This window comes from Mus pahari, chromosome 18, assembly GCF_900095145.1.
Source record: "Mus pahari chromosome 18, PAHARI_EIJ_v1.1, whole genome shotgun sequence".
NCBI lineage: Eukaryota > Metazoa > Chordata > Mammalia > Rodentia > Muridae > Mus > Mus pahari.
The window spans coordinates 14085300-14096344 of NC_034607.1; the positions used below are offsets into that span (position 1 = coordinate 14085300).

At 54.2% G+C, this 11045-nt stretch overlaps 1 protein-coding gene across 4 annotated transcripts in view; it reads right to left on the reverse strand.

The window, feature by feature from the left end:
* Positions 1-11045, reverse strand: part of Cul9 (cullin 9) — a 44716-nt gene that overhangs the window by 16834 nt on the left and 16837 nt on the right. For all 4 annotated transcript variants that reach the window (XM_029531347.1, XM_029531348.1, XM_021218131.2 and 1 more), the window contains exons 10-26: positions 8804-8997; positions 8259-8476; positions 6914-7160; positions 6731-6836; positions 6031-6258; positions 5659-5749; positions 5359-5530; positions 3846-3951; positions 3297-3392; positions 2921-3096; positions 2650-2783; positions 2147-2326; positions 1849-1964; positions 1582-1764; positions 1291-1451; positions 806-1034; positions 539-725 (exon numbers count right to left, since the gene is read on the reverse strand). In XM_029531347.1, the coding sequence (XP_029387207.1) occupies positions 539-725; positions 806-1034; positions 1291-1451; positions 1582-1764; positions 1849-1964; positions 2147-2326; positions 2650-2783; positions 2921-3096; positions 3297-3392; positions 3846-3951; positions 5359-5530; positions 5659-5749; positions 6031-6258; positions 6731-6836; positions 6914-7160; positions 8259-8476; positions 8804-8997 (2824 nt within the window). The remainder of the gene's footprint in view (positions 1-538; positions 726-805; positions 1035-1290; positions 1452-1581; positions 1765-1848; positions 1965-2146; positions 2327-2649; positions 2784-2920; positions 3097-3296; positions 3393-3845; positions 3952-5358; positions 5531-5658; positions 5750-6030; positions 6259-6730; positions 6837-6913; positions 7161-8258; positions 8477-8803; positions 8998-11045) is intronic.

Here is an 11045-nt window from a genome sequence, read left to right on the forward strand (position 1 = left end):
GACAGGAGAGATCAAAGGGACATACTGACTGGAAAGGTTAAATGGGGGAGGAGCCTGCTGTGTGCTGGAATGTTCTGCCTCTTGATCTAGGGGACCACCTTGACCATGGCTGCATAGCGGTATATAAACTCATTGAGCCTTCTACTGAGTACTACTTATATACTAATAAAAATGTAAAGAAAAAATCCAAAAACAAAAAAACCCAAACAAACAAACCTAAAGCCATAGGGTGTGGCCAAAATGATGGGGATAAATAGCCTTCAATATTTTTATTTGGAAAGAGTTCCCATGCCTGCAAACAAAGTGGGCAGACAATGTGAAGACAGAAAATGCAAACAGAACTGGTACCCAGGATGCTGAAGAGGAGAGCAAGCATCCACAAGATTATTCTCACTCTTCCGCACCCTCCCACAAGACACTGCCCAACCTAGCACGACTCTGATCCTACATGCACACTCCTGTCTAGTGGCCTCTCCTTTTCCTCTGCTGCCACCCGGAACACATCTCAAGCTCCAGCTTCCTGTCCCCAGCTCCTCACTGTGGCTGTAGAAGCTGGAGAAGCGCTCAAGGGCATCGCAGAGCTCCGCGGGTAGGCACTTTCTGGGGCGGTGCAAGTAACACAGTGGGGAGACCGGCCAGCAGCGCGGTGACAGGACCAGGATGGAAACGACTGGTCCTGGGTCTGTAAGGAGCTCTCTTCCAGTCTCCTGTCCCTCATCTTCTTCCTGGGGAGCGAGAGGAACCTGTGAGCTCTCTTAGCGGGTCTGTGCTCTCTCCCTGCCATTCTCTCCTCCCTGGCCCTCACCTCCACTTTCCCTGGCCTCCATTCCTCCTGGTCTCCCTGTTCCAAGAGCTGCCTGTCGAGCTGCTGCAGCTGGAAGAGGTGGAAGCGACGCTGCAGCTCCTCTGAGGTGTGCAGGCTTTGCAGCATCAGCTGCGGGAGGCGGTTGGGGAAGCAGGGACCAATCTGCTCCAGCACGGCCCCCTCCAGCCAGCTTGAGCCCAAGCTCAGGAGACGGTCAGCCATGTAGTGCCTGCAGCACACACAGCCAGCCCAGGTCTCAGTGTGGGCACCAGCATGGCCTAGGCCCAGCCTTCTCCTCCAGAAGGTGAGTCTGTGTTGCAGCTCACGTTAGTTACAGGACCCACCTCATCCCTACCAGCACCTGGCTTCCACCATGGCTTAACTTCCCCAGAACTCCTGCCTCATCTCCCCTTAACCCTCAAATCCTCCCCTTCTCTGGCCTCTAAGCCTCGGTCCTGTTCCGACCTCTCCAGACTGAAACTTACTGATAGAAGTGCTCAAACGTCGTGGCCAGCTCTAGGCCAGAAAGGACCATGATGGGCTCGAGGTGCCGCTGGAGCTGCCCCAGCATTCCCACTCCAGCTGCTCCGCCAAGCAAACCACCATGGATTTGTTGGTCAATGTGCCTAGCAAACTGCTCGCTTATCTGGGGACAACAGAATGGGCATCAGACAAGCAGCGCACGAGGGGTAGAGAGGGGAAGGGAAGGAGGTAAAAGGGAAGGGGAGGAGATGGCACAGGACAACAGCCCAGGCCTGGAGCTTGGCAGGACTCACATGAGCAGCCGTGAGGAAGGACTGCTGTAGCAGAGCTCCGGAGAAGCCACTGCGCAGAGCCAGAGTGAAGGCAGCCCGCGGCCCGAACAGCTCTGAGCCCGCGCTTTGCAAGCACTGATAGAGGTTACAGTAACGGGGCACAAAGTCTGAGGCCCTCCAGGCTGCGGCCAGGAATCTGCTGACCTGAAATGACAGAGTAAGAAGTGACACAGAGGAATGACTACTTGTGTTCCATCCTGCCTGCCTGCCAGGCTTTCGTCTGCCTACCTGTCCCTGCACCACACTCAGCCAGCACTGGGTGATGTTCCGAAGGCTGGTGCTGGGACAGACCGGAGCTGGTGCCGGTGTGGGGCTTCCATCGTGACCCTTACTGTTCTTGCCGACTGTGGGAACAAGAGGGCAGAGGAGCAGAGTGTCACTCTGGCCTTTGAGTGGGCCCTGGATCTTCAGGGTTTATCTCCTGGAAAAGTCACAGAGTCCTGGAGTTCCTAGAGAGGCAGAGGAGGAAGCAGCCACATAGCCCCACAGCACAGACTCTCAGCCCAACAGGCCGCACTGGACTCACAGGGCTGCGAGGACGGCTCAGGAGAAGGCCCGGGAGGGGCTTCCACATGTACCAGCAAGCGGCACAGGCGCCGAACTTGAGAAGCAAAGGAAGCTGCGGGACCCTGGCAGCTCCGCACACTCTCCCTGTGTTCTAGGTACTGGTCCAGCAGCCATCCCAGGGAGCTCATACCCCCTGCATCTGAAAAAGACAGGTCAGGAATGGATGTCTGTGAAGTGGGCTGTCCGAGGAGCAAGGCGCAGGTTCAGCTAGACAAAAAGATTTGAGGGAGGCAGAGCCCACAGCTGGCTTCAGCCAGAGCCCAGGGACATGGCGACAGGACAGGGCTGGTGCAGAGGGGGAGATTCAAATACCAGTGTCAGGGAGCCATCCCTGGGGTAGGAAGGAGAGGGGAACATCGAGGAGACAGGCCAATGAGGGGACAAATACAGGAGCCAAGAAAACCAAGAATATCAACACAGGTGACCCCTGAGAATTGTGAGGAGCTGGGTGTGCGTGGTTACCGGGGGAGGTAATGTTCTGCACCAGGGGGCTGACCAGCGCCTCCCAGCACGTCTTGCCCAGTGCCTGGGCGGCCTCATCATCAGGGAGAAAGCGATCGGCAAAATTCTGTTCATGGCGCAAAACTCTGTTCAGCCTGGAAATAAAGAGTACGTGGCTGGATTAAAGGCAGACTCCCTCGCCCCTCACTGCTCAGCCGCCTACAGCATCTCTCTGGCCCCTACTTCTTACAGTGTCAGTCCCTGGCTGATTTCCCTCCTGAGCTGCACCCACCTAGGATAGAGCTGTAGGAGGCGCTGGCGGTCCTCGGCTATGTCCTGGCTCCATGCTTGTGCCCGAATTGTGTAGAAGAGACAAGTACGTCTGCATAGTTGCTCCCGGAACAATGGCCAGAATGTGGGCTTGGGGCCCAGCACCTCCACACCCCGAACCCGAGTGTCGATACCACCCTGCAGTGTACACACACTTGTTACCTACGTCACCTTTCCGGAGCCACTGTGAACTCCAAAGCCAAGCTGCATACGGGGAAGTCCCAAGAGTCTCCTAGGACTCCCAGGCCACCCAAGGAGGAACTCTGGCTAATGTCCTGTCTCGAAGCTCTTGGAGGAACCACCTGCTGGGGAGAGCCCGTGCTTCCTCCTGGTCCCACCTGCTGGCAGCGCTTTATTCGGATCTGGATGATGGGCCAGAAACGGGTCAGGTTCTCCAGGAGGGTTACGCGGCTGGCAGAGGGCATCACGTTTACCTGACAGGGTAGGACAGAAGAAGCGAGATCACTAAAGAAGCAAGACAGGCTGGAGAGGGGTCTGGGCAGTTACAAAGGCAGAGGACCTGAGTTTGGTTCCTAGCACCCATGTAGGGTGGCTACCAGCACCTGTAATTTTAGCTCTCAGAATCTGATGCCCTCCTTTGGTCTTTAAGGGCACCTGTACTCACACATACACAGACATACACTTAGACATATAAAACTAAAGTGGGATAGAGAGAAGCGGGGTGGGGGACCACTGACAGCCATCAAGACCAGCATGGCCTGTGCTCTCTCACTCACACACCGAGCCCAGGCACGTGCCAAGTGAGGTGAGACCTTCCCAGAAGTAACTGAGAGCCATTCCCTAGAGGTGGGTCTTTCCCACAGGTCTTGAGAAAAGGGGAGAGGGAATGGGAACACACAGTGAAGGGGAGGTACAAGGGTCCCCACCGTGTTAAGTTCTGTGCTGATGCAGCCAACATTGTCACCCCCAAACACCACCACCCTGGCTGGCATGTAACTTGAATCTTCACTGGCCACAAGCAGGGTCAGCTGCCTGAGGAAAAACAAAGAAGCCAGTGAGAACCAGGGCCACCTCCTCCTTCCTCCTCCTCCTCCTCTTGCTCCTGTCCTGCACGTCTTCCCCAGCTTTCCCCTCTATATTTTTTTAAGTGGTTTTACTTAAACCCCTAGACTCAATAACAAATTAATGTCATCCTGTACATATAAAAGACATTCCCATGTCATGAACAGGAGGTTCCTCAAGGCCAGCATGACAACATGGGACAATCATCTGTCCACAGAACCTCACCCACTATCTCTGTCCCCCGTGGAAGAAACAGGCCTCCTACCTGGGCACAGATTCCCTCGCCAACCAATGTCAAGTCTTGTAGACTCTACATCTCAGTCTCTCACAGTCCACTCTGCTCCCCCAGTTCCCCCCTTTTTTTTTTCAAGATAGGGTTTCTCTGTGTAGCCCTGGCTGTCCTGGAACTCACTCTGTAGACCAGGCTGGCCTTGAACTCAGAAATCCACCTGCCTCTGCCTCTGCCTCTGCCTCTGCCTCTGCCTCTGCCTCCCAAGTGCTGAGATTAAAGGCATGTGCCACCATGCCTGGCCTGACCAGCATTTTAAAACACCCATCGCAGCATCCCATTTCTCCATTCTGCATGCTGCCTCTGCCTGAGGTGCCATCGAGTTCTCTTTACTGAGCTAATTTCAGCTTCAGGCTTCGGCTCAGCCAACAGCTCCTGGAAGGAAGCCTTCTCTGACCCTTGTTGGCCCTGGGATCTTCTCTCCTGGCCCCTCTATCTCCCAGGAGGCTCTTCTCTTCACAATGACCTGAATGCCTTTAGCTGGGTTCAAGAGAGCCTCCTGCCTCAGCTTCCCAGGGAGAGGGGCAACAGCCACGTCACTGTGCCTGCACCATGATGCTTTCGCTTTAAGCTGTTTTATTTCTCTTTCCTCTTTTATTCCCTGCCTTGAGACAGGATATCAATATGGAGCCCGGGCTTGAACTCTTGATCTTCCTGCCTCAACCCCCTGAGTGATGAGATTATACACATGCACCAGCAAGCCTGATTCTCTTGACTGACTCACTAGCCTGGCTCCCCACCTACAAATTCCTGTCCCTTACTGTCCTTGTTCCCTCAGTACCTAGTGCAGTGTTTGGCATTCTTGGCACTGAACGAACACCCACAGCATGAGCAGGTAAGCAGGCTGTTGCTCTCTAAGCACAAGACGGTGGTATGTGTATCTGTTAGTGACTGGCTTCAGACAGTGGGATGTCCACACAGCAGAGCACAGACAGGCCAATGTGTCAGTCATGCACAAAATGAGTTTGAAGTGTCCTACAAGGACAGAGTTTACTAAGGGCATTGTGGGACAATGCTTTGTGGGAGATAATATTGGTGCACAGTAGGAGAGTTTGTGTGTACACATGTGCAAACAAATGGGTTCACACCTAATAAGAACACCACGGTGCATGTGTAAGGTGATGGAGTGGGAGCCAGTGCTGCCATTGGACTCCCAGTAGGTCTTGGGGTTGCGGTCTGTCAGCTTGCTGGCCCGGTGTGGGTTCGAGGACACCTCCACTTTCTCCCAGCACCTGTCTTCCTTCACCTCCACACTGGAGCCTGGGGGAGAGAAGGCGGGGTGGAGGTGGGGGTCACAGCAGGGTCAGAGATACTGGAAGGTCAGCGAGTGGGAAAGAGAGTGCCGAGCCGAATGGGTGGGAGCCAGGGGCACAGCTGAGGGTACTAACCCTGGCAGAGATGCCTGAGGAACACATCAAAGAAGGGGATATTGATGGGCTTGTAGGTTCGCCTGTGGTCTTCAATCTGGCCCAGCACCATCTGCAGCCAGAACACGGGGCAGGGAAGGAATGCGGAGAGTCAGGAGCATGCACAGAGGGACGAAGGCCAAGAGGGACCAGAGTGCTCAACCCTTCTCACCAAATCCTGATGGGACCCTGGCGGGGGTGGGGGGAAGGGGAGGAGGGGGAGGAGCTTAGGGACATGAGCCCAGATCTGCTGTCACTGCTGCCACATGGGATCCCAGAGACAGACACATGAAGAGCCCACCCCTTGTTTCTGGTCTTCTTCTCTCAGCTCTGCACCTGCAAGACCCTCCTCACCTGGATGCAGCCTGCCAGGATGCTCGAGGTGAGGTTGCTGCAGAGCTGGGCATACTTCTCACACTCCGTCACCAGGTGGCGCAGCTCCGAGGCCAGCAGGAGCTGGGCAGAGTGCTTGTCCAGGACTCTGGAGAGGGCTTCCTTGCCCCCCAGGCAGCAAAGCACCACCGCATAGTCTTTCTGCGTCAGAGCCAGGCGATGCAGGAAGCAGGTCAGCTCCTGGACAACCTGAGCCCAGAGCCACACAGGTGAGTGTCCAGGAAAGCGAGGACAGAGAGGGTAAGGGCGAGGGCTGGGTCCACTGAAGGAAGAAGAGTGGCAGGAGACTGAGGAAGTCTGCAGGGCCAGGAGAGGACCAAGGAGAGCAGAAACAGTATAATGGAAGCGCTGGGACTCAGAGTCAGTTGGCGCTGGCGGTGCAGCTGGGGGAGTGTCACAGGCTTCTTCCGGCCAAGATCAGACTACCCCAAGGGTCAGCCTTTGTCTGACATCACGCCATGATGTACAAAGCCTGGCTCGGAGACAGCAAGGCCCGTCTGGATGGCTGAGTGACACCAGCCTTCCTCTCTCTCCTCCAGAGACCACAGTGCCCTGAGACCCTCAGACCTACAAGGGTCCACTGAACCTCGAGAGCCTCCCTAGTCAGGTGGTGCCCCAACTTCCGCTTTCCCCCCTCCAACCCCTGCCGGGGATCTGGTACCTCAGAGTCACTGCTTGGCAGATTCAAGCAGTTGAGACAGGGCTCCAAGACCTCGTGCCAGGGGAGGACCATTGTCTCAGGGTAATCCAGCAGCCGTGTCATGACCCTGGGGAGGGGAAGGGAACACATGAAGTGCCGGCAGTCGCTTGGTCCCTGTGCACGGAGCCTGGACAGACCCTTTACCTGAGTATTGTGAGCAGCAGAGTTCTGTTGGGCCCGGGGGCATCTAGAGTCCGCAGCAACAGGAGGAATGGCTGCGTTTCCTGCTGGAGGCGCCTGAGGAGGGGCCTCACGGCAGCTGGAGGGCTGCCTTCATGGCACAGCACGCGCTCCAAGTCCAGGAAGAGTTCTGCTGACGGGTCCCCCACCAGGGACCGGATGAGCGACTCGGGGGACCCATCCTGACCCTGGGTGCTTGGGGTCTCCAGCACTGCAGGGAAGACACACCAGAGGGAAAACGAGAGGTATCTTATAAGTCAGTCAAACCAACAAACAGCGCAATCCAGAAAGCCGCCCCCGCCCCCCCGCACCTCCCCCCTCCACATGTCTGTATCATAATTTATCAGAGTATATGAAATTTTCTTTTCTGGTTCCCAATGTAGACCTAACTTTACTTGAAAAGCAATTACAGTGTAAGCTGCATTAACCACATCCCAGTCGCCTTCCACTATTAAGCGCTATGTAAACAGTACTGCGGTGATGGGAACATCTCCAAAGTGCTGAGTGAAGCTTCAAACACAGACTCAAGGGCGCATGCTGCTTATTGTGGTCTGTGTCCACATGCCTGCGTTTTTACCTATTTTTTAAAAAACATAAAAATGAACTGGGCGTGGTGGCGTACGCCTTTAATCCCAGCACTCAGGAGGCAGAGGCAGGCGGATTTCTGAGTTCCAGGCCAGACTGCTCTACAGAGTGAGTTCCAGGACAGCCAGGGCTACACAGAGAAACCCTGTCTCGAAAAATCAACAACAACAACAACAACAAAAAAAAAACCATAAAAATGTCTTATAATGTCGATGATAGTCCTCCTTTTGGTCAACAAGTTCTGCTTAAGACCAGGCATGCCGGGGGGCTGGAGAGATGGCTCAGCGGTTAAGAGCACTGACTGCTCTTCCAGAGGTCCTGAGTTCAATTCCCAGCAACCACACGGTGGCTCACAACCATCTGTAATGAGATCGGATGCCCTCTTCTGGTGTGTCTGACAGCTACCGTGTATTCATATAAATAAAATAAATGAATCTTTAAAAAAGGTCAGGCATGCCATGAAGATGCACACAGGTACTGTGAACATCTGGGAGACTGAGGCAAGAATATCCCGAGTTCGAGACCAGCCTGGACTCCATAACATGGTATATATCACACCTCCTCCCCTCCCCTCAAAAATACCTCTGGCTTGAGCACTAAAGCTTTCAGTTATTTCCTGAAGACTCCTGTATCCTTCATTAAGTAACCAGAACATAAGCTCAGATTCCTGGTCACAGTGTGGCACACGTCCCTCCTCAGCCAAGCATCCTGTCCGCCATGGTACCTGCTCGCTCAGGACTTCCCCGTGGCTCTGAGTAGCGACTGAGGAGCATCGTGAGGATGGTGCGTGTGGTGGGCATTGGCTCTGTCCCCGGAGCTATCCCCGAGTGCCTAAACAAGGCGTCCCTCAGCTCCTGCGTTATGATCTGGTCCCCCAGAGTGTGGTGATCGCACAGAAGCAGGTTGAGTAGAAGCAGGCCGTTTCTCACTGCAGAGGAGCACCTGGGAGGAACGGGTGAGCCAACAGGTTGACAGGGAACGCAACAGAGACGAGGGACAAGAGCGGCTGGGCTGGGAGGGGTCTTCAGTAGTCCCCTGAGGAAGGACCCCTGGCCATCAGACCTTGGGCCACTACCGCAACCCCATGGCAGAAAGTCAGTTTTTCTGCCTTCCCTGGGAACCACCTACATCAACTTGGTCTCTCTTCCAGTGACATTCTGAGAGGGCCACCAGTGTTTACCCAGATGGAACAACATAGGTACAATTTCTGTGGCGCCCGGGAGCCCGGGGAAGTGAGGTTTGGGGTGGAGTCTGGAGGGTAAGTCTAACCCCTCCGTGTTCAGCATCAGGATCACAGCGGCAGGTACACTGCGGAGCAAGCTCTCGGAGCCTGGGCGGGTGGCGGAGTCGATGCTGGCAAAGATCTCTCTGGTCATCTGGGTATCAAACAGAGGTTGGATGGAATCTCGGCTGGTGAGAGTGGGCGCGTCAGAGGAATTAGCAATGGCCAGCATCTTGAGCGCCTGAAAGAAAGAAGCAGAGTTAGGGGCCGACAGAGCCATCACGGGGGAACACAGCAGAGTGGTAGAGCTCTCAGCATGCACAAAGCCCTAGGTTCAGTCCCCAGCCCCACACCAAAGGGAAAGAGGACACTACTGTCATCATTCTAGACCCCAAACCCAGGAGCAGCTGCACTGTTGGCAGATGGATCACATGAGAAATGGAAATGGAACAGAAGGTGAAGGGATGGGGGGGGGAAAGAGGAGAGGGGAGAGGACAGAGGGAGGGAGGGGGTCCAGGGAAGGAAACGGAGCAAAGACAGGGATGCAAATAGAATATTCTAAGAGTGAGCAGTACAACCACAGGCTCTTCTCTCTACTCCTAGACTCCCCAAACCCACGTTTCCCCAGTAGGGCACGCTGCCCTTTCTGAATCACAATGGCCTGCAGCTATCTTCTGAGGCTTTCCTTGAAGCCACACCCCCATCTCTGCCGACCTACTGCTCCTACCTCTGCACAGCATCCTGGTACCCCTCCTATCTTTCTATCTTTCTCTGCCTGGTCCTCAGCTACAGTCCTCTGTCTCCTCCCTCACCTCCCTCCCAGGCAACCTCATCTACTCCTGTGGAAAAGTGTTTGCAATGTGAAGTTTTATGCTCTGGTATTACAGAGGCAATGAAATGAAAAGCAAATGTTATACTCCCGAGGGAAGGATGTCTCTACTGTAAAGGCTGTCTCTCTGAAAGAAATGGCCTAGGGAATGAACTGGCCTAGAAGTAAGATTCAGGACAATTCAGGTGAGGCCCAGGCCCACCAAGAGAAGCATTTTCCTGGGGTGACCCGAGTCTATCCCAGGTAGCTAGATTCTATAGACTTCAAGCTAAAAGCAAGAGGCTGTAAGTCTGTCTTGGGGAGGAATACGAATTTAGGAGTACATGTTAGGTTTTTTGGTCATGTAATTTGAAAGGATAAAATACTTTTGCATCCTGGGGGCCTAGATAATGTCTGCTACTCTTGGAAGGCACAACCCCCAAATGACACTATAAAGGAACTCTATCTGACCCTCCCGGGTTGGCCTGCTCTGAGTGGACATGTGGGTGTGTCCACTGTGCCAATGAGAAGCCACTTTCAGGCCTGCTCTGGATGAGGCTGGTTTCCTTCAGGGACACCGGGCTACACACAGCCCAGTGCCCGTCCCATGCTAGCATGGGACACTCCGTCCTGAGTGGCCAGGAAGCTGACTTCTGCAAGCTCTCTGGACATGTCTGTCTGTCCAGGGTGGCAGAGCAATGGCAGTATCGCCTGCTTTACTCAAACCCAGAGAGGGCTTATTTCTGCACATGGGGGTCACTTAGTTAAAGCACACACACACACACACACACACACACACACACACACACACTGTCATATCTCAGATGTTAGTCTTTGATTTACACCTGGAATTTCAAAGAGGGACGACAAACAGTTGTAAGGACAAAGCTCCTGCCTTTCTCTGAAAGCTGCTTCTTGCTGGAACACACTCCCAGCTAGCAGCCCTCATGCACCCTGCCACTTAATTTTAAACTTGATATCTGTGGTGGTCTGACTAGGAAGAGCCCCCCATGGCCCATGTGTGCTAGTGCTTGGCCCATAGGCAGGGGCACTGCCTGGAGGTGTGGCCTTGTTGTAGTGGGTGTGGCCTTGTTGGAGGAAGTGCGTCACTGTGAGGACAGGCTTTGAGGTCCTCTATGCTCAAGCTATGCCCAGGTGGCATGGTCTCCTGCCTCCTGTGGATCAAGACGTAGAAGGCTCAGCTCCAGCACCAGGTCTGTCTGCATGCTGCCATGCTTCCTGCCATGATGATAATGGACTTGTTTCCTTCTGAAACTGTAAGCCAGCTCCAGTACAATGCTTTCCTTTGTAAGAGTTGCTGTGGTCATGGCGTCTCTTCACAGCAGTAAACCCTAACTAAGACAGTACCTATCTATCCATCCACCTTTCCTTTCCTTTCCTTTCCTTTCCTTTCCTTTCCTTTCCTTTCCTTTCCTTTCCTTTCCTTTCCTTTCCTTTCCTTTCCTTTCCTTTCCTTTCCT